This window comes from Sphaeramia orbicularis, chromosome 7, assembly GCF_902148855.1.
Source record: "Sphaeramia orbicularis chromosome 7, fSphaOr1.1, whole genome shotgun sequence".
In the NCBI taxonomy this organism is placed as follows: domain Eukaryota; kingdom Metazoa; phylum Chordata; class Actinopteri; order Kurtiformes; family Apogonidae; genus Sphaeramia; species Sphaeramia orbicularis.
In genome coordinates, this window is record NC_043963.1 from 54147164 (window position 1) to 54170216 (window position 23053).

General features: G+C 38.2%; 1 protein-coding gene across 1 annotated transcript; it reads right to left on the reverse strand.

Annotated features, from left to right (window-relative positions):
* Positions 1–149: 149 nt before the first annotated feature.
* On the reverse strand, positions 150–16522 carry tmem82 (transmembrane protein 82). Its single transcript, XM_030137752.1, has 6 exons — positions 16415–16522; positions 11713–11785; positions 11352–11550; positions 9582–9993; positions 2859–3046; positions 150–512 (listed from the first exon to the last, which is right to left on the reverse strand). Exons 1-6 carry the CDS (start codon positions 16506–16508, stop codon positions 426–428), a joined length of 1053 nt encoding a protein of 350 aa, XP_029993612.1. The 5' UTR covers positions 16509–16522; the 3' UTR covers positions 150–425.
* Between the last annotated feature and the right edge of the window lie 6531 nt (positions 16523–23053).

The window sequence follows — 23053 nt, forward strand, 5'->3', positions numbered from 1 at the left end:
TTCATAATTTAATGGGGGTTTTGCTCTAAAACAAAGACAAAAATTTGGAGTTGTCATTATTTATAGGTTATTATGCTATTATTTTACTGGTTCGGCCCACTGGAGATCAAATCAGGCTGAATGTGGAACCTGAAAGAACATGAGTTTGAGAGCCCTGTGTTAGACAAAGTGGAAATGATGTAAGAATGACATGAGTCTTACATTATAGGTAGGAGACATTGAACAAGCCTTGAATAGTTTGATATAAACTTGATGTGTGTATTAAGTTGTAATTCCCCGATCACTGCATTTCATGCCTCATTAAATATTTACTGGAAAAAATATTACATTCTAAGTATAAAAGCATCAAGTATTGATGAAGCTCCGGAGGTGTCCCGTCCCAGTGGGTGGACGTGTGGCCTTAGGTTTGAATCATCTCTTAGTGGTTATCTCCACTGTCCTCTCCTCTCTTCCCTCTGCTGTGGTTTTTGTTGACGTTCTCTTTTAACATTTTGCGGGTCGTCTTCTTCATTCTATGCAAACAAAAAACAAAATAACAGACCATATGACATATATTAGGCCAACAAGGACAGGGACTAAAACATACAATGTGAAATAAACATTTCATACTGAGGTTTCACTATTTTAAACTGGAAGTGCTGCTGATTTACTTCCTTTATGTCAGGGCTCTCAAATTCATTTTCTTTCAGGTTCCACATTCAGCCTGATTTGATCTGCAGTGGACCGAAACAGTAAAATAATAACAGAATAACCTATAAATAACGACAACTGCACATTTTTGTCTTTGTTTTAGTGCAAAAAACCTCCATTAAATTATGAAAATACTTACTTTTATAAACTATCCAAGAAAAAAGATGTGAATAACATGAAACAACTGAAATTTCTTAAGAAAAATCAGTGCAATTTTAACAATAAGCCTCAACTTCTCATTTGTCCATGTGCATTATGGATCAGATCTACAAAGACACTAAACACTGAGGAACAGGCAGAAAATGGTTAAAATTGTGCTGAATTTTCTTTAGACATTTCAGGTTGTTCATATTTGTTCAGGTTATTCACATTTTATTGTTACAGGATAGTTTGTAAATGTTAATATTTTCATAATTTAATGTTATTTTTGCACTTAAACAGAGACAAAAATTTGAAGTTGTCATTATTTATAGACATAATGTAATTTTTTTTTTCACATCAAACCGAGAAGAAAATCTGGAGTCATTATTTGTTGTAGGTTATTATGCTGTTGTTTTACTGTAGATCATATTGGTCTGTATGTGGAACTGGAACTAAAGTGAGTGTGGAATTTTTGCACTTTGCAAATTCATCCCACAGGCCGGATTGGAACCTTTGGTGGGTCACATGTTTGACACCCCTGCTTTATATGAGTGTGATGCCAATAAATGAACCTTTCCCAGGATTCATAGTTGAATATCAGCTTAAGCCCACTTGTTTCTACCATTTTTAAAAACTTTGAACTCAAAAATTTGAATTCAAAAGTTCTTTTCGATACCTGATATCAAGTCTGATTTCAGAGGTGTTTGTAGGTTTATTGTACAAAAGCCGTTAAATGTATAAAACAAAGATGTATTTCTGTTATTGGGGTTAAATTATGGAATGATATAAATATACATTTAAAGATGTGTAATTCATTAATGGTTTTCAAAACATTGGCTTGTAAAGATATTTTCAAGGGATACAAGCAAGAATGATTTTGGATGTTTTGATTGGTCGAATAAAACTGATTTAGATTTGAATGATTTGAATGTTGGTGAGGCATACAGAGGCATTTAACTTCTGCCTAAACCTGTTCAGTCTCAACAGAATTCGCAGTTGTTTGACTTAAAATAAGCTTTAATAGCTTTATTTGTATAACACCTTTAAAAACAAAGTTTACAAAGTGCTTTGACAGAGGGCACAACAGCAGGATACAAGAAGCAATAAAAACACTAAAACAGAAGCAACACAATAAGAGAGATGTGTGAAACAAATGCAAAAAATACGGGACTTCGAATAAATTAAGTGAATCGGACTAAAGAGGGCAGGGATAACGTAACATGATGCTGTTAAATAAATGCAAAAATGAATAAATGAGATAAAACAACATCATGTATGAGAATATAAATTAATAATCAAAGAGGATAAAAATCAAATTTAAAAAAAATAAAATTAAAAAATTAAAAAGGGACCGACATCACGTAAAAGCAAGTCTATAAAAATGTGTTTTAAGAAGTGATTTAAAAGATGTCACTGATTCCTCAGCCTTATCTCCTGGGGCAGGCCGTTCCAAAGGCCAGGGGTCCTGATGGAAAAGGCCCGCTCACCTTTAGATTTAAGCCTGGACTCTGGAACAGCCTGGAGCCCCCTGCCCCCCCACCAGAGGATCTAAGGCTGCGTACTGGCTCGTAGTCAACTAGCATCTCATCTATAGAGCTAGGGGCCAGACCCATTCAGGCTTTAAAAGTAATCAGTAAAATCTTAAAATCAATTCTAAAACACACAGGGAGCCAATGGAGGGATGCCAGGATAGGGCTGATGTGATGTCGTCTGTTCAAACCGGTGAGAAGCCTAAGCCTCGTTTGTATTTTCTGTGTTATGGACGATGACTGAATAAACCTAAACTATTTACTTCAGCTGGGAAACAGAAAAAGTAGGCTCAGTATTTAGAATCAAAGAATACTTTGACCTCAATCTGTCTTGGGGGTCTTAAACCTTCTCCACCTGGGACATAAGTTTGACAAGTTGGACCTCATCATGGGACCCAGTCTAATGAACACTTTCATATTCTGCCCCAGTTCTGGCTCCCAGAGGCCACAGAAAGTTGCTGTCGGCCCTGTGTGCATCTTCCAGGGAGACTCGCTGACCTGTGAGGACGCCGCATCCAGTAAATCCCTGGTGGGGATGAGACAGCTGGCCTCGCCCAGGAAACACATCAGAATGTGGAGCACATCGGCCCAGCGCCCCACAGTCAGCATCAGGACCATCAAACCCCCCAGACGCACCAGCACCGTGTTCAGGACGGCCTCGCCGCTGGGCAGACGCTGCTGCTCCTCTGCAAAAGCAAAATGTAGCTTTAGAAAGACTGACGTTTATAGAATGAATACAAATGTCATCCAGGCAGGAGGACCAATCAGAGCTCAGCGGGGGGGGGGGGGGGGGGGGGGGGGGGGGTTCAGACCAGGGCTGTCAGTTCAGGGGCCACATTCAGCCCAACATGGTCTGAGGTGGACCGGACCAGTCCAATAATAACACAGTAATATATACACAATGTCAACACTGCAAAAATCTAAACCTTCCCAAATGTATTTTTCTCATTTCTACTCCAAATATCTCATCACACTTAAAATGAGACAGAATCACTTAAAGAGGAACTTTTCAGTGAGATATAAGAACTGATTTTTAGACAATAGATCTGGAAAATCTGATTTCAAGAAATCTTACCAAGATCATTTTCACTTGTTCCATTGGGAGATTTGTTTTTAATTTTTGCTTAATTCAAGATTTTTTTTTTTTTTTTGCTTAATTCATGATAATTTTTTTTTTTTGCTTAATGCAAGATTATTGTTTTTTGCTTAATTCAAGAGTTTTATTTATTTATTTATTTATTTATTTATTTTGCCTAATTCAATCTTTTTTTTTTTACATTTTTCAAATTCTTCATTCAAGCAAAAATAAAAATCTGTCTATGGAACAAGTGAAAGTGATCTTGGTAAGATTTCTTGAAATCTTGAAATCAGATTTTCCAGATCTATTGTCTATAAATCAGTTCTTATATCTGACTAAAAAGTTCCACTTTAGGTGATTCTGTCTTATTTTAAGTGTGATGAGATATTTGGACTAGAAATGAGAAAAATACACTTGGTTAGATTTAGATTTTTGCAGTGAACTCCAAACTTTTATCTATATTTTAGAGTGGAAAAAAGTAACATTGCATAATGAAAATGTTTACATCTGCAAATGATCCTTTAAAAATGTGAATAACATGAACAACTATTAACAAACTGAACTTTATGAAGAAAAACAGGTGCGATTTGAACAATATTATACCTCAGCCTCTTATTGACACGTTCATTATAACTTCCAGATCACAGTGTGTATCAACAAATACACAAAACATTTAGTAAAAGGCAGAATATTGGTAAAAATGTACTTACTTTTCTAACGACATTTCAGGTTGATCATATTTATTAATGTTATGCACATTTTTTGTGAAAGAACAGCTTATGTAATATTACCATTTCCATGTAACTTTACTTGTTTTTGCACTAAAACAAAAAGAAAATGTTGCAGATGTCATTGTTTATAGGTAATTCTGATAGTATGTTATTGATCTGATTCACTTAAGATCAAATTCAGCCGAATGTGGAACCTGAACTAAAATGATTGTTAATATCTTCAGTGTAATTTTTGCATTTGACAAATTCATTCCACGGGCCCAATTGGACCCTTTGTTGGGCCGGTTTTGGCCCACAGGCCGCATGTTTAACACCTGTGGTTTAGAGTTTAATATGACGTCTACGTCAGGCAAAACATGTTTAATGATTTACAAACCTAAGAATAACAAATAACCCAGAAATAATAAATAATGTTCTATTCTGACTTCAAAATGATATCACTGATATATTTTTGGTCAGAATATAAGTACATTTTGGAAGAGCTATTGCTACATATCTCTTCCTATAAACAAAGATTAACCACAATATTAAATCATTCATTCATTTTTTGAACCGCTTTATCCTCACTAGGGTCACGGGGGTCGCATGGAGCCTATCCCAGCTACATAGGGGCGAAGGCGGGGTACACCCTGGACAAGTCACCAGTTCATCGCAGGGCAATATTAAATCGAGATTATTCAAATATCCATGAAACCAACATTTTTCATTTTTAAAACATTTGTTAGAAAATTAATGAAAGAGTCATCATTGATGAAATCACTAAAATAGTAAAACAAATGATTTATTACATACTAAACAGAATAATTAGTAACCTGCTCTTTTACAAAGGAACCTTCACAGCACAGCTCCAAGTTTTTAACAGTAGAAGGAAAAAATTCACATAAATTTGTATTTTCTTACACAAATTTTACTAAAAACTTTGGCTTGAACTTGTGCATTCCCTTCAAAATCAGAATGTAGGACAATGCCTCTTTATTTAAGATAAATAATCAGAAATCCCTCATGAAGTGTGAAACCTCATCAGGCCATGTTTAGGTTTTAACCCTTACAGACCCAAACGTCCACTTTAACCCTTACAGACCCAAACGTCCACTTTAACCCTTACAGACCCAAACGTCCACTTTAACCCTTACAGACCCAAACGTCCACTTTAACCCTTACAGACCCAAACGTCCACTTTAACCCTTACAGACCCAAACGTCCACTTTAACCCTTACAGACCCAAACGTCCACTTTAACCCTTACAGACCCAAACGTCCACTTTAACCCTTACAGACCCAAACGTCCACTTTAACCCTTACAGACCCAAACGTCCACTTTAACCCTTACAGACCCAAACGTCCACCTTTAACCTTTACAGACCCAAACGTCCACCTTTAACCCTTACAGACCCAAACGTCCACTTTAACCCTTACAGACCCAAACGTCCACTTTAACCCTTACAGACCCAAACGTCCACCTTTAACCTTTACAGACCCAAACGTCCACCTTTAACCCTTACAGACCCAAACGTCCACTTTAACCCTTACAGACCCAAACGTCCACTTTAACCCTTACAGACCCAAACGTCCACCTTTAACCCTTACAGACCCAAACGTCCACTTTAACCCTTACAGACCCAAACGTCCACTTTAACCCTTACAGACCCAAACGTCCACCTTTAACCCTTACAGACCCAAACGTCCACCTTTAACCCTTACAGACCCAAACGTCCACCTTTAACCCTTACAGACTCAAACGTCCACCTTTAACCCTTACAGACCCAAACATCCACTTTAACCCTTAAAGACCCAAACGTCCACTTTAACCTTTACAGACCCAAACGTCCACTTTAACCCTTACAGACCCAAACGTCCACTTTAACCCTTACAGACCCAAACGTCCACCTTTAACCCTTACAGACCCAAACGTCCACTTTAACCCTTACAGACCCAACGTCCACCTTTAACCCTTACAGACCCAAACGTCCACCTTTAACCCTTACAGACCCAAACGTCCACTTTAACCCTTACAGACCCAAACGTCCACTTTAACCTTTACAGACCCAAACGTCCACTTTAACCCTTACAGACCCAAACGTCCACCTTTAACCCTTACAGACCCAAACGTCCACTTTAACCCTTACAGACCCAAACGTCCACCTTTAACCCTTACAGACCCCAAACGTCCACTTTAACCCTTACAGACCCAAACGTCCACCTTTAACCCTTAAAGACCCAAACGTCCACTTTAACCCTTACAGACCCAAACGTCCACCTTTAACCCTTACAGACCCAAACGTCCACTTTAACCCTTACAGACCCAAACGTCCACCTTTAACCCTTACAGACCCAAACGTCCACTTTAACCTTTACAGACCCAAACGTCCACCGTTAACCCTTAAAGACCCAAACGTCCACTTTAACCCTTACAGACCCAAACGTCCACTTTAACCCTTACAGACCCAAACGTCCACTTTAACCCTTACAGACCCAAACGTCCACTTTAACCTTTACAGACCCAAACGTCCACTTTAACCCTTACAGACCCAAATGTCCACTTTAACCCTTACAGACCCAAACGTCCACTTTAACCTTTACAGACCCAAACGTCCACTTTAACCCTTACAGACCCAAACGTCCACTTTAACCCTTACAGACCCAAACGTCCACTTTAACCCTTACAGACCCAAACGTCCACTTTAACCCTTAAAGATCCAAACCTCCACCTTTAACCCTTACAGACCCAAACGTCCACTTTAACCCTTACAGACCCAAACGTCCACTTTAACCTTTACAGACCCAAACGTCCACTTAAACCCTTACAGACCCAAACGTCCACTTTAACCCTTAAAGATCCAAACCTCCACCTTTAACCCTTACAGACCCAAACGTCCACTTTAACCCTTACAGACCCAAACGTCCACTTTAACCCTTACAGACCCAAACGTCCACTTTAACCCTTACAGACCCAAACGTCCACTTTAACCTTTACAGACCCAAACGTCCACTTTAACCCTTAAAGACCCAAACCTCCACCTTTAACCCTCACAGACCCAAATGTCCACTTTAACCTAAACCATCTACTGATCTAAACTGTTTAATTCCTGTTGATCCACTAATCCTATCAATCCATGTCAATAATTGGTGTCAAATACAGTTTTTCATCTTTTCATGGTCATCAGATATGACCCATTTGGACGTTCAGAGGCTCCGTAGTTACCGTGGAAACACCATCATCTTCTACAACATTGATCCCCCAGTAAAACCCATGGAGTTGGATCAATGACAGTGGATGGACACACTGGGTTTATGTTCAGTTAGTGACAGATTGGACTGAAAAAGACACTGTTTATTCAGTTTTCTCTGTTTCTGATAGAATAACCCTCAACTTTAATCTGAGTTTTAATGAACATCTACATGATCAGTGAGTTAAATATAGAATAGAATAGAATAGAATAGAATAGAATAGAATAGAATAGAATAGAATAGAATAGAATAGAATAGAATAGGGTTTATTGTCCTTATACCAGTTGTGCAACAAAATTACAGGTGGTCTGTACCAGCGACAGTGCACTTATTATTATTAACAGCACAATAATATACAGACATATATTAAAAAATATATAAGAAATAAAGTAGTGTGCAATCAAAATATATGTAAATTAGGGATATACTGTATGAAAGGGTAACATTATTAAAATGTAAAAGTAGTATAAACATGTGCAAATGTAACAAATAATAGCCTATAGGAAAATGCCTGATTTATATTGAAAAATGCAAAACACAGTGGATAATATAATAAATAGTGACAAATCACATCATAAAGATTAAACACAGAGGGGAAAAAATCATTTGGGAACTGCCACAAAAACAATACTGGGTCTTTATGGGTTAATTACCTCCGCCAAGGAGGTTATGTTTTTGCCAGGGTTTGTTTGTTTGTTTGTTTGTCTGTTTGTTTGTTTGTTTGTCTGTTTGTTTGTTTGTTTGTTTGTTTGTCTGTCTGTCCGTTAGTGTGCAACATAACTCAAAAAGTTATGGACAGAGTTGGATGAAATTTTCAGGGTTTGTTGGAAATGGGATGAGGAAGAAATGATTAAATTTTGGTGGTGATCGGGGGTGGGGGGGGGCCCATGGGGGGGGGGGGGGGGGGGCACTGATCAGCCTTGGCGGAGGTCTGTGCTCTCCGAGTGCTTCTAGTGTTGAATGCATTGGTGGTCCAAGCACAAAGAGGAGACCCACTGATTCATTATTTATTCCTGTGATTGTAAATATGACTATACACTGGAAAAAACGGAATATCTGACTCAGATAAACTGACTGGAATTTGGAATATTTACCTTCAAAGATCATTTTTAGATTTTTTTTTTTTTTTTTTTTTTTTTTGTACTTATTGAGACTTAATCTTGCTAAGATTATTTGAAATCTTCCAAGAATTTTCATCTTGTTTTACCCTAATGTGATATTACAACTAATTTAAACAATATTTAGAACTAAACCAGCTCCACGGTTGGATGATGAGTTTGGAGGACACAGGAACTGTTGACCCTCAACACATTTATACCTGTTTTATGCAGTTTTGCTCATAAATACATATATATTGAGTCATTACATCCAAGACCATATATATATAGTATATCGAAACAAGTATATTCTGCTTAAAATAAGAGTTTTATTACTAGCTAGGCGTACCATTCTCTTCAAATGGAAGGACTCATCACCTCCAACACACAATCAATGGATCAGAGAAATCATGCTGAACATAAAGTTAGAAAAAATTAGGTGCACCCTAAATAACTCTACCAATAAATTTTACAAAATATGGGAGCCTCTTTTACACTATGTGAATATGTTATCTGGCCTGGAACTTTAATAACATTTTAGGTGCTTATATTGTTATTGACCTGTTTTGTTTATTTATTCATTTTCTGTCCTCCTTTAACGGTACCAGAATGCACTGTCTTGACTGTCTTTATGTGTGTCTTGTTTGTATTGCCTTTTTTTTTTCCTTGGGTTCTGTTTGGTTTTAACGCCCAGTGTCAATCTCTGTATCATGAATACATTGCTTGAAATTATAAATGTTATACTTGTTCAATGAAAAGTTCTATAAATGTTGAAAAGTTCTATAAATAAAGTTTTTTAAAAAAGTTTCAGCATTTATAATCCTTAGATATTATTTTCTTAAATCAAATCAAATCAAATTTTATTTATATAGCGCCAAATCATAACAAAAGTTATCTCATGACACTTTACATATCTTAATAAAATCTTATCTTAATAAAACTTGATAAGTGCAGTTTTCTTCCTGCACTGGTAGATAATTGTACTTGAAATAAGTCATTTTAACCCAGTAGTGGGTTTAATTTCCTTCTTTTCGCACAGGTCTGTTTTCCAGTGTGCTCTGTAGTGTTACTCATGTGTGTGGTCTCACCCTGCATGTACACCACCAGCAGTGTGTAGCAGATAGTCAGAGGGGTCCAGAACCTGAGGGCCTCTGTGGCAGACAGGAAGTGCTGGTTGATGATGGACACAGCGGCCCCTGCAGCCACAGTGAAGGTGCACAGGAGGCTCCTGCAGAGGGCGGGCATGAGGCCCGGGCCCCAGCTCCGCAGACCCATGCAGATGCCGCAGTAGCGCTGGGAGCTGTGCAGCCTGTACACGGTCACCACATGCTGCTGCAGCCGGGAGGACAGCCTGGACAGGAACCAGCTCAGAGCTGCAGCCAGGAGCAGACACAGCCAGCGCTGGGACGCCCCCTGGTGGAGGAAGTGCAGACTGCTGCTGAGAGCACAGCCCAGGGTGAACTGGCTCTGGACCAGCAGCTGCACCAGGGAACCAGAACCCTGAGGACGACAAGGATCAGAACAGACGGAAGGGACAGACCAGCGTCCCTGAGACTTGAGTCTTGTGTCCCTTACTGGGACACAAGACATATATTCGAAACATAACCAGTGGTGTGAACTCTGTAATCATGGTGGGCATCAGCACGACCGCCAGGACAACATTTAAACACTGGAAAACACCAAAAAAAAAAAAAAAAACAGAACTGAAAGAATGGATTAACACCACGATAAAGACGAGCTCATATGAGTTTATGTTTAACAGGATAAAGAACAGAACTAAGGCCGAGGATCAGAACTGTTTCTGATTACCATGGAAACACCGTCATCTTCTACAACACTGATTCATCAGCCAAACCCATGGAGTTGGATCAGTGCCAGTGGATGGACACACTGGGTTTATGTTCAGTTAAGGACAGATTGGACTGAAAAAGACACTGTTTAACCAGTTTTCTCTGTTTCTGACATACTGACGTAATAACCATCAACTTGAATCTGATCTTTTATGATCATCTACATGGTCAGGGAATTAAATATAGGAAAATACATGATTTATACAGATAAAATGCACAATACAGGAGATAATATTAAAATAAATGGAGATAAATTGCTTAAGAAAGGTTAAATATAGAGAAAATTTCATTTAGGAACTGACACAAAAGTAGCGCTGGGTCTTCATGGGTTAAAGTACAGATTTTGTGAATATAATTAGTAAAAAAACTACTCGCACTTACAGTAGTTACTTCCTACCTCAAAGCACCAAATGTCCAGATTTGGACCTGAATCAGTATACTCTGCAAAAATCTAAATGTGACCCAATGTATGTTTCTCATTTCTAGTCCAAATATCTCATCACAATTCAAATAAGACAGAATCACCTAAAGAGGAACTTTTCAGTGAGATATAAGAACTGCTCTGTAGATAATAGATCTGGAAAATCTGATTTCAAGAAATCCGGCCAAGGTTTTTATTTCTTTTCTTTTTTTTTTTTTTTTTGCTTAATTCAAGATTTTTTTTTTTTGCTTAATTCATGATGATTTTTTTTTTTTTTTTTGCTTAATTCAAGCAAAAAAAATCTGTCAAGGGAACAACTGAAAATTATCTTGGTAAGATTTCTTAAAATAATATTTTCCAGATCTGTTGTCTAAAAATCAGTTCTTATATCTCACTGAAAAGTTCCTCTTTAGGTGATTCTGTCTTATTTTAAGGGTGATGAGATATTTGGACTAGAAATGAGAAAAATATACTTGGGAAGGTTCAGATTTTTTCAGTGTATCTTGGTTTTCCACTCTGACAATGATTTAAGGGTGTAGTTTTTCTGCATGTGTCAGACTTTTTGGATCAAATCTGTGGTTTCTTACTGGTCTAGCTGTAACCAGTCCAGAGACGCCTCGCAGACAGAATTCCAGTACCACCAGTGAGGCCACGCGGGATCCAACCAGAGCCAGAATACCGGCCACAAAGAAGAAGTGGAGCATCCCACCGAGTCCACTTTTAGCCGCCCTTTGATGAGTGTGAGTGGGCCGGCTGGGTGTGCCACTGTCATTTTTATTCCTCCAGCTGTGGACAGTGAGAACAAACACAGTACATGGATGTGAGTGGTGCCGCTGTGGGGTTATTCTGGTGAAACTGGAGCACAAATACACTGAGGAGGTGACTTTACACAGCACAACAGCACCATGAGTTGTTCCAAACATATGAAAAGACGGTGGAAACCCTCACCTTTCCTCCTCTAAAAATACATGGACTCTCAGCAGGGAGCAGAGCACACAGATCCCACATGCACCGACCAGTCCTACAGGTCAGATCAGAAAGAAGAAAGGACGTCAGAAACAGAGTTCACATGAGGAGCAGAGAAAGGAAAGGAAAGGAAAGGAAGGAAAGGAAAGGAAAGGAAAGGAAATAACAAATCAGGTAAAAGGATAAACACATTTGGTTTAGCTACATGTCTTGTCACCAGAATAAATTCTAAACACTAACAGATCTAATACAAGTAATGACGCTGCATTTATTCGACCTGATAGAACTTTATGAAGACACTAAATCCTTCTCCTCAGATCATAACGGTCTAACTCAGACACAAATGGACCACAGTCTGTGGACCTGTTGAATCCAGGTGTTTCTGTTCTAACAGGGGTCTGGGATCCAAAACAATACTGACTAATGTCAGAATATAGTTTTATATTATGGGATAGATATCCTATTTATTAATATTGATGTTTCTGTGTCTGATCCTCATGAACAGGACATCTGACAGCTGGAGACATGATGTGTCCACATATTTATGTCCATAGAGTTTAGAAACATCAGTATTTCACTGTAGTTTAATGGTAGATGTTTCTTCCTCAGTCAGATGTGATGACAGTAGATGGTTAGATGAGGAAGAACATGATTATTTACAGTCAGAGCAGGAAAAATATTAGAGACATTTAGAGGAAGAACATTGAAAATCAGAGTCAGGGAGAAAAAAAAAAAAAAAATTCATTGTTGATATAAATTCAGTCCAAACCATCTGTGAGTCATTTTGGAAACAAAGACAGTAACTGAACCCAAACGAACCAATGCACTGATATCAATCCCATAATATAAAACTCTGTTCTGACATTAGTCCTTATTGTTTTGGATCCCAGAGCCCTGTTAGAACAGAAACACCTGGATTCAACAGGTCCACAGACTGTGGTCCATTTGTGTCTGAGTTAGACAGTTAGGATCTGAGGAGAAGGATATGAAGTCTGACTTAATTCATTAAAGCAGGGGTGTCCAACATATGGCCCACGGACCAAACCCGGCCCGCCAAAGGGTCCAAACCAGCCCACAGGAGGAATTTGTGAAATGCAAAAATACTAATTAACAATCAAGGCAAGGCAGATTTATTTGTACAGCACAATTCATACACAGGGCAATTCACAGTGTTTTACAAAGACGGAAAAGAGACAGGTTAAAAACACACAATTATAATTAAAACATAATCAATAAAACATAAATAATCAATTAAAACAAAGTAAAAGAGAAGAGTGCAGATAGAACCCTTTCAGTTGTTCTATGCACAGCTGAACAGAACTGTTTTCAGCCTGGACTCAAACACTGTCACAGTAGAAGTCTGTCTGATGTCATCAGGAAGACTGTCCCAGAGTTTAGCTGCATAGAACTGAAACACATAGAACTGAAACACAGAGAACTGAAACACAGAGAACTGAAACACAGAGAACTGAAACATATAGAACTGAAACACAGAGAACTGAAACATATAGAACTGAAACACAGAGAACTGAAACACATAGAACTGAAACACAGAGAACTGAAACATATAGAACTGAAACACAGAGAACTGAAACACAGAGAACTGAAACACAGAGAACTGAAACACAGAGAACTGAAACACAGAGAACTGAAACACAGAGAACTGAAACATATAGAACTGAAACACAGAGAACTGAAACACAGAGAACTGAAACACAGAGAACTGAAACATATAGAACTGAAACACAGAGAACTGAAACACAGAGAACTGAAACATATAGAACTGAAACACAGAGAACTGAAACATATAGAACTGAAACACAGAGAACTGAAACACAGAGAACTGAAACACAGAGAACTGAAACATATAGAACTGAAACACAGAGAACTGAAACATATAGAACTGAAACACAGAGAACTGAAACATATAGAACTGAAACACAGAGAACTGAAACATATAGAACTGAAACACAGAGAACTGAAACACAGAGAACTGAAACACATAGAACTGAAACACGGAGAACTGAAACGCAGAGAACTGAAACACATAGAACTGAAACACAGCTTCACTGTGGTTAGTCCTGACTCTGGGCACCAGCAAAAGACCAGACCCTGAGGTTCTCAGACCAGTCCCTGATGGTTCATATGGGACCAACATGTCCCAGATGGACTTTGGTGCTAGACCATGGACAGACTTGTAGACCAGCAGAGCTGTTTTAAAGTCTATTCTCTGAGCCACAGGAAGCCAGTGCACAGATCTGAGCACAGGACTAATGTGATCATACTTCCTGGTTCTAATCAGGACTCGAGCAGCAGCGTTCTGGATGTTCTGCAGCTGTCTTCAGCTGGTTTAGAGTCCAGTGAGAAGGCCGTTCCAGTAGTCTAACCTGCTACAGATAAATGCATGGATAAGTCTGTCTAAGTCTGGTTTAGACAGCAAACCTTTGATTCTGGCGATGTTTTTGAGATGGTCAAAGGCTGATGATGTAATTGTTTTAATGTGGCTGTTAAAGTTTAGGTCTGAGTCCATTATTAGCCCAAGATTTCTAACCTGGTTTTTAGCTTTTAGAGTAAGAGATTCCAGATGACTGATGACACTTTCTCTGGGTTTTTGTGGAACAAAGACAATGACTTCAGACTTCTCTGAGTTTAACTGGAGAAAGTTGTTCGGCATCCACAGTGATCTGTCGGAGGGTTAGGGTTAGGGTTTGGGTTAGGGTTAGGGTGATCTGTTGGAGGCAGTCCCAGAGTGAGTCCACAGGCCCATGTTCACCTGCTGTCAGACAGACGTAAATCTGAGTGTCGTCTGCATAGTTGTGGTAGGACACGTTATTACGGTGTATTAACTGGCCCAGGGGCAACATGTAAAGACTGAACAAGAGGCGTCCCAGGATGGACCCCTGGGGTACCCCACAGGTCACTGCCGTTTGGTTTGACACAATTTCCGATTATCAAGGATGTCAAAGTCATTTTAGTTCAGCCCAATTTGGTCTCAAGTGGGTCAGACCAGTAAAATATTATCATAATAACCTATAAATAATGACAACTCCAAATTTTCTCTTTATTTTAGTGTAAAAAAGTAAATTTACATGAAAAGTTTTACATTTACAAACTATTCTTTCACAAATTATGTGACTAACCTGAAAAAATATGAACAAAGTCAGTGTAATCGGACCAATGTTCTGTCTGTTATTAAATGTTTTGTGCATTTGTAGATCCACTGTGATCTGTACATTATAATGTACAGGTGTAAATCATTAGGTATCATAATACTGTTGAAATTGCACTTATTTTTCTTACAAAATTTCAGTTTGTTTGTGTGTGTTCATGTCATTCACGTTTTTAAAGCATACTAAGTAGATGGGAATATTTTCATTCCGTAATTAAACTTTTCTCAGTGTTATTATTTTACTGGTTCAGCCCAGTTCAGGTCCAGTTGGGCTGAATATGGAACCTGAACTAGAATCAGTTTGAGATCCCTGCATTAAAGCTTCAGGGTTTGACAGTTTTTTTTTAAATCATCACTGGGTAAAAAGTCTATAATGACCTTTCAGCACATTGTGCCTCAGATGGACGTCAGACTTCTGCGTCTACTCTGTGTCTGTGTACTGAGGCTGTAGAAAACCCACTGTGTGGTCCGGGGTCTGTCTAATCCCTGGAGTTCTCAGGCTGGTAGGGAGTCTGTCTCATGTATGAAACAACATCAGGTTGAGCTGTTTTTAGACTGAATCTATTAACTCTGTGCATTTCCTGTTGTTTTTCAGTTTTCTTATCCTGCCACATCTTTTATGATGTTTTTATTCTTGTTTTAATATGTTGAATTCATTCATAGATTCACCACAGGATGGTTGTGTCTATGTGATGCAGAGGTTTTCTCCCCATTACTTCAGCTCCTGCAGCTTTAAGACCAAAGTATTGTTTGAACACTGTCTGCAAACTTCCACAATTTTTCTTTTTTCTTTTTTTTTAACAGAATTGTCAACATTTCAAAAATAGTAAATGGTCTGGTAAAACAGTAAAAACACATGACAAAAACAAGGAGTTCTCAGTCAAATTTGATGGACCCTCCGGAGCCAAATTAGAAAATATGCTGTGAATTACAAAAATAATCTATATTCTACTGTCAAAACGATAGATAGATAGATAGATAGATAGATAGATAGATAGATAGATAGATAGATAGATAGATAGATAGATAGATAGATAGATAGATAGATAGATAGATAGATAGATAGATAGATAGATAGATAGATAGATAGATAGATAGATAGATAGATACATACATACATACATACATACATACATACATACATATACCTATATGTACACATGATGATAATAACAACAAAAATTACCTGTACATGCATACGTACTTAATTACGTACTTAAATTATGTGTGTGTGTATGTATATAAATAAATAAATATATATATATATATATATATATATATATATACACACACACACTCATACATAACCATATACCTTCCATATACCTTTACATACATTCAAATGTATGTATACATGTACTCACGTATGTAAACGTTAGACATATTTTTTCAAGTATTACTTTTCTACATTTCTTTTAGAAAAATAACTAATTTCCAACAAACAGAACTGTGGTATTTCCTTTGTTTTTTCAACATAAACAGCCTGTTGTTGATGACTGAAGGAAAAAGACTCACCTTGAAGGAAACTATGCACTGGGTTTACATCCAGACTCAGCCATTCTGGGAGGAAGTAGGAAGTGGGAAGAAAGGACGTCAAGAAGGAAAACATCACACTAACTTTAAAGTCCGCTTTGAACAAATCTAGTGTTCAGTCCGTCCCCCCTCCAGAGCCATATTTAGATGTTCTTCTAGTTCGAATGTGCAGTTCTGTAGCAGAACACCTGTGGGGTTTAGTGCTCCGGTGCTGAGCTTCAGCTGTTACGTGTCCTGGACCAAAGGTCGTCCCAGAGCTGGGCTGCAGCTCCTCCACTCACAGAGACATAATGAAAGTCATTACACCACAGCAAAGACATGTGTCATGGAGTAAACGGACTGATCTGTCTGGAGGTTCAGTGGGCTGTGAAGTACTAATGAGTAAAACCCTGAATGTGTGAACCTCTACCTGAATAGAATCAGAATAGTCTTTATTGTCATTGTAACATGAAACATGTACAATGAAATTAAAAAAGTGTCCACCAGTCAGTGCATACTAAAAACAACAACAGCACAGACACAAACATCACAATAGTAAATAAATAATGATAAAAACAAACACACACAGCCATTCATTCAATCATTGCATTATCTCCATCACTGTGTTATGTTACAGATTGCTTTTTATGGCATTGAGGTGGATACTGCTGTTGGGTAAAAGCTGTTTTTGAGTCTGTTTGTTCATGATCTGATTGTCCTGTATCGTCTGCCTGATGGCAGCAGTTGGAATATGGAGTGTCCAGGGTGAGAGGTGTCCTTCACAAAGTTCTGCACTCTTCTGACACAGCAGGCACTGAGAAGATCGTCCAGTGACGGGAGGGTCTTCTGTGCAGTGTTCATGACCCTCTGGAGTGCTTTCCTCTGGGCTGCTGCTCAGCTAGTGAACCACACACACACACACACACACACACACACACAGTCTGTTCAGATGCTCTGTATGGAGCAGCGGTAGAAGGACACCAGCAGTCTCTGTGGGATGTTATTCTTTCTTTCTCACCCACAGGAGGTGCAGTCTCTGCTGGGCCTTCTTCAGCACCTTCCAGCTGTTCACACTCCAGGTCAGATCCTCCTCAATGTGGACACCCAGGAAGCAGAAGTCCCGCCCCCTCTCTACACAGTCCCCGTTGATGATAAGTGGTGGGTTGTCAGTTTTTTTCCTCCTGTGGTCGATCACCAGCTCCTTGGTCTTTGATGTATTCAGGTGAAGGTTGTTCTCACTGCACCACGCTGCCAGATGTTCAACGTCATCTCTACAGGCAGACTCAGCCCCCCCAGAGATGAGCCCCACTACTGTAGTGTCGTCCACGAACTTCACTATGATGTTGTTGTGATGAGTGGGGGTGCAGTCATGTGTGTAGAGATTGGACAGCAGGGGACTCAACATGCAGCCCTGGGGGGGGGGGGCTGAGGCTGAGGGCCGTAGATGTGGAATGGCCTACTCTCACCCTCTGGGTTTGACCAGTGAGGAAGCTGTTGATCCACCTGCAGGTGGGGTGTGGGATGCCCAGGTCCACCAGTTTACTCACCAGTTGGTGAGGAAGGATGGTATTGAATGCAGAGCTGTAGTCCACACAGAGCATCTGCACACAGCCCCCCTGCTGCTCCAGGTGGGACAGTGCAGCATGGAGGGCTGGAGCTACGGCGTCCTCTGTGGGTCTATTAGCCCTGTATGCAAACTGGTGTGAGTCCAAGCCTTTTGGTAGAAGTGCTGTCATGTGACACTGGACCAGCTTTTCAAAGCATTTCATCACCACCGGGGTGACAGCGACTGGCCGGTAGTCGTTTATGCTGGAGATGTGAGGTTTCTTGGGCAGGGGGACAATGGTGGAGGACTTCAGGCAGGGTGGGACAGTGGACTGGGCCAGGGACTAGTTGAAAATCCTCGGGAAGACTCCAGCCAGCTGGTCCACACAGTCCTTCAATACATGCCCAGAGACACCATCAGGTCCAGTCGCCTTCCTCGGGTCCACGGCCCACAGTGTGCGCCTCACCTCATGCTCTGTGAGGGTGAAGTTGCTGTGGACCATGGGGTGTGATGTGGTTGCCTCAGGTGGTTCCACTTCATGGCAGGCAATGAAAATGTTCAGCTCCTCTGCCAACGTGGCGTCACCCTCAGCAGCTCCCACAGTGGACCTATAGTTGGTCAGATGTTGGACTCCCTGCAGTCAGGGCTCAGGGGTTAAAGGGTTAATATGTGAACCTTTACCTGGAGTCAGGGGTTAAAGGGTTAATATGTGAACCTTTACCTGGACTCAGGGGTTAAAGGGTTAATATGTGAACCTTTACCTGGAGTCAGGGGTTAAAGGGTTAATATGTGAACCTTTACCTGGACTCAGGGGTTAAAGGGTTAAATCCACCAGATGATCCACAGACAACACAATTAACGTCTCTCATGGTTTTATCCATAAGAACAGCTTGTAGACTGACTTCTATGTAAAAAAAAAAACAAAAAAAAAAAACAGTTTTTAAAATTTGAACCTTTATAATTTTGAGTAGATCAAAACATCACTGCCAGAAAGTGAAGGTTTATCCACTCCATGAACTTCTGTTCTGTTTCTGTACAATAGCTTCACTAGTTTCAGTGAGTTTCACTGGCTTGAATCTGTTTGGTTTTTTTTTTTAATGTTTATATATATATATATATATATATATATATATATATATATATATATATATATATATATATGTGTGTGTGTGTGTGTGTGTGTGTATGTATATATATATATATATATATATATATATATATATATATATATATATATATATATATATATATATATATATATATATATATATATATATATATATATACAGACACACACACACAGGGTGGGGAAGCAAAATGTACAATGAACATTTAATTGTTTTTTCTCAGCAGGCACTACGTCAGTTGTTTTGAACCCAAACATATACTGATGTCATAATCATACCTAACACTATTATCCATACCTTTTCAGAAACTTTTGCCCATATGAGTAATCAGGAAAGCAAACGTCAAAGAGTGTGTGATTTGCTGAATGCACTCGTCACACCAAAGGAGATTTCAAAAATAGTTGGAGTGTCCATAAAGACTGTTTATAATGGAAAGAAGAGAATGACTATGAGCAAAACTATTACCAGAAAGTCTGGAAGATACTATTAAAGAAGAATGGGAGAAGTTGTCACCCCAATATTTGAGGAACACTTGCACAAGTTTCAGGAAGCGTGTGAAGGCAGTTATTGAGAAAGAAGGAGGACACATAGAATAAAAACATTTTCTATTATGGACATTTTCTTCTGGCAAATAAATTCTCATGACTTTCAATAAACTAATTGGTCATACACTGTCTTTCAATCCCTGCCTCAAAATATTGTACATTTTGCTTCCCTACCCTATGTGTGTGTATATATATATATATATATATATATATATATATATATATATATATATATATATATATATATATACTCATATATACACACACACTGGTCTAAACTGTTTAATTCCTGTTGATCCACTAATCCTATCAATCCATGTCAATAATTGGTGTCAAATACAGTTCTTCATCTTTTCATGGTCATCAGATATGACCATATCTGGACGTTCAGAGGCTCCGTAGTTGCCATGGAAACACTGTCATCTTCTCCAACATTGATTCACCAGTAAAACCCATGGAGTTGGATCAATGCCAGTGGATGGACACACTGGGTTTATGTTCAGTTAATGACAGATTTTACTGAAGAAGAGACTTTTTCTTCAGTTTTCTCTGTTTCTGATAGAATAACCATCAACTTTAATCTGAGCTTTTATGAATATCTACATGATCAGTGAATTAAATATAAGAAAACACCTGATTTTCACAGGAAAAATGCTAAATACAGAGGATAATATTACAATAAACAGTGATAAATCACTTAAGAAAGGTTAAATATAGAAAAAAATCATTTGGGAACTGACACAAAAGTCACACTGGGTCTTTATGGGTTAAACTGGGGGGAAAATGTGACATATGGTAATATAAGTACAAGTGTTGACTGTAAAGGTCTGGTTTTTAAAAGGAAAAAAAAAATAAAAAAAATGACCTCACTGATAAATGAGTTTACATGACAAACAGAAGAGGGCGCTGCTACTCAACACAATGACTATATATGAAACCAGGATTTGAATGAAGTGGAAGGATTTGTCTTTGTCTTTAACTAAAACATCGTCCTTTAAAAGGAGGTCAAAGACAGACAGACAGTGTCTTCATGACCTCAGTGAACACATGAACTGTGGTTAGACACTTTAATGATCCCACAACAGGGAAATCCACAGGTGAAGGCAGCAGCAGAAGAAAGGGCAAGAAAAAATGTGCATGAATATAGTGTAAAAGACAAACAGTATAAAATAATAATAATAATAATAATAATAATAATAATAATAATAATAATAATAATAATAATAATAATAGTGAGTAATGAAACTCTATAGTCCATGGATGTCAGAGTCATTTTAGTTGTGCTTCCACATTCAGCCCAGTTTGACCTCCAACAGTATCACAGACGTCCTTTAACCACCACACAAACATCTGCACAGTGACCGAGTAATGGAACAATAATTACAGTTGGTTTGAACTTTTTTACATTTCTTTGTGTTTCATCAACTTGAAACATAAAAAAAATACCAAATACTCAGCAATTGTCATGTTTGTGATGTAAATAAACCATATTTTTTATGCAAAAACACGACAAATAATTTAAAAAAAATTGGATTACTTATTTTTGATTTTTGCAGCATGTCAGTGATTAACAACAGCATTGGAAAATATGCATTATTATTTTATTGCTGTGTCAAATGATCTAAAATATGTCATGTGTTTTTTACTCACCTCAGAGACGTGACAACTTCAGAGAAGCACATTATTACTGCTAATGTGGTCATATTCCATTGTTTACAATGTGCTGATTTTAGTGGATTTGTCAGAATTTTAACCCATAAAGACCCAGAGCTACTTTTGTGTCAGTTCCCAAATTAATTTTTTTTCTCCATTTTACCATTTTTAAATGATTTATCACTATCTATTATAATATTATTCTCTGTATTTCACATTTTTTCACTATAAATCTTGCATTTTCTTAGATCTAATGTCCTATATTGAATCGAGATGTTCAGGGAAACGCAGATTAAATTTAAAGGTTATTATATCAAAACAAAGAAAACTGAAGAAAAAGTATCTTTTCCAGACCAGTCTATCATTATCTGAACATAAACCTAGTGTGTCCATCCACTGTCGTTGATCCAACTCCATGGGTTTTACTGGTGAATCAATGTTGGAGAAGATGGCGGTGTTTCCACGGTAACTACAGAGCCTCTGAATGTCCAAATATGGTCATATCTGATGACCATGAAAAGATGAAAAACTGTATTTTACACCTATTATTGACATGGATTGATAGGATTAGTGGATCAACAGGAATTAAAGAGTTTAGATCAGTAGATGGTTTAGGTTAAAGGTGGACGCTTGGGTCTTTAAGGGTTAAACTAACTCTTCTAGTCAGGTTCAACCTTAAGATATTAGTCTACTTCCTGGTGGGACCTAAAAAGAAAATCCGACTTTTTCAGTCCAGTCTGTCATTAACTGAACATAAATCCAGTGTGTCCATCTACTGTTGTTGATCCAACTCCATGGGTTTTACTGGTGAATCAATGTTGTAGAAGATGACAGTGTTTCCATGGTAACTACGGAGCCTCTGAACATCCAAATGGGTCATATCTTTAAGAGATACAGGGATGAGGGAGGGGTTGGGGATCACTGGGGGGTTATAAGGATGTACAAGTATATATGTATGAACATATATGTGTTATTGTATTATGTGTTTGTGTAAATTATATTTATATTTCTACTTAATAATATAAAGTCAGAAACAAAATTATTGAACAGTAAGTATCAGGCAGAGTATAGATATGTTTAGACTAGGACACTTGTTATTGTTGTTAATTATTCAAGGAGAAGGGGTTTGAGTTTGTAAGTTATAGTTCTTCTCACTCCTTTTCAAATATGCATTTTATGTCTTATGTTTAAATGTTTTGTTTTTTTATATTCATATTCGAAATAAATTCTTCAATCATTAAAAACTGTCACTCCACACTTTATGTTGTCTTTTAAAAAGCAGCTGAACACTTTGTTGTTCAGACAGGCTTTTATTCAGCTGCAGCTTTTCTGTTTTTCTGTCTGTAGGTCTGTGCCCGTTTGTCTGTGGATCCAACTTCTGATTTTATTGTAACACACTTTGGGAATTCTGTCTGTGAAACATGCTTTATAAATAAACTTTACTTACTGCTGACAGTGAAGTACCATCCCAAACACTGAGTCCGTTTACATCCACACCAATAATCCCATCATTATCAGATTATTATTGATCATGTAAACGGGATAATCTGATCGACTTTCTCCGATAACAGCAGTAATCTGATTAGGAGAAATTGGATTAACACACATAGTTTTCTCCCCAATACTCCGATGTCTTCACACATGTAAACAGTTAACCTGATTTATTGTGTAAAAAAAATCTATATAAACTGAAGTTAAGCAGTGACACCATGAGCCTAAGAAAAAAGATAAACAATGAAATTAAATGAAAGATAGCAGCAACATGTGACCT

Excerpts from the sequence above, each read along its gene's own strand:
- tmem82 (XM_030137752.1), bottom strand. The coding sequence starts at position 16,508 with ATGTTTTCCTTCTTGACGTCCTTTCTTCCCACTTCCTACTTCCTCCCA. Across the intron at positions 11,786-16,414 it reads AGTGCATAGTTTCCTTCAAG|GACTGGTCGGTGCATGTGGG; the intron begins GTGAGTCTTTTT and ends TCTGACCTGTAG. Across the intron at positions 9,994-11,351 it reads GACTGGTTACAGCTAGACCA|GGTTCTGGTTCCCTGGTGCA; the intron begins GTAAGAAACCAC and ends TGTCGTCCTCAG.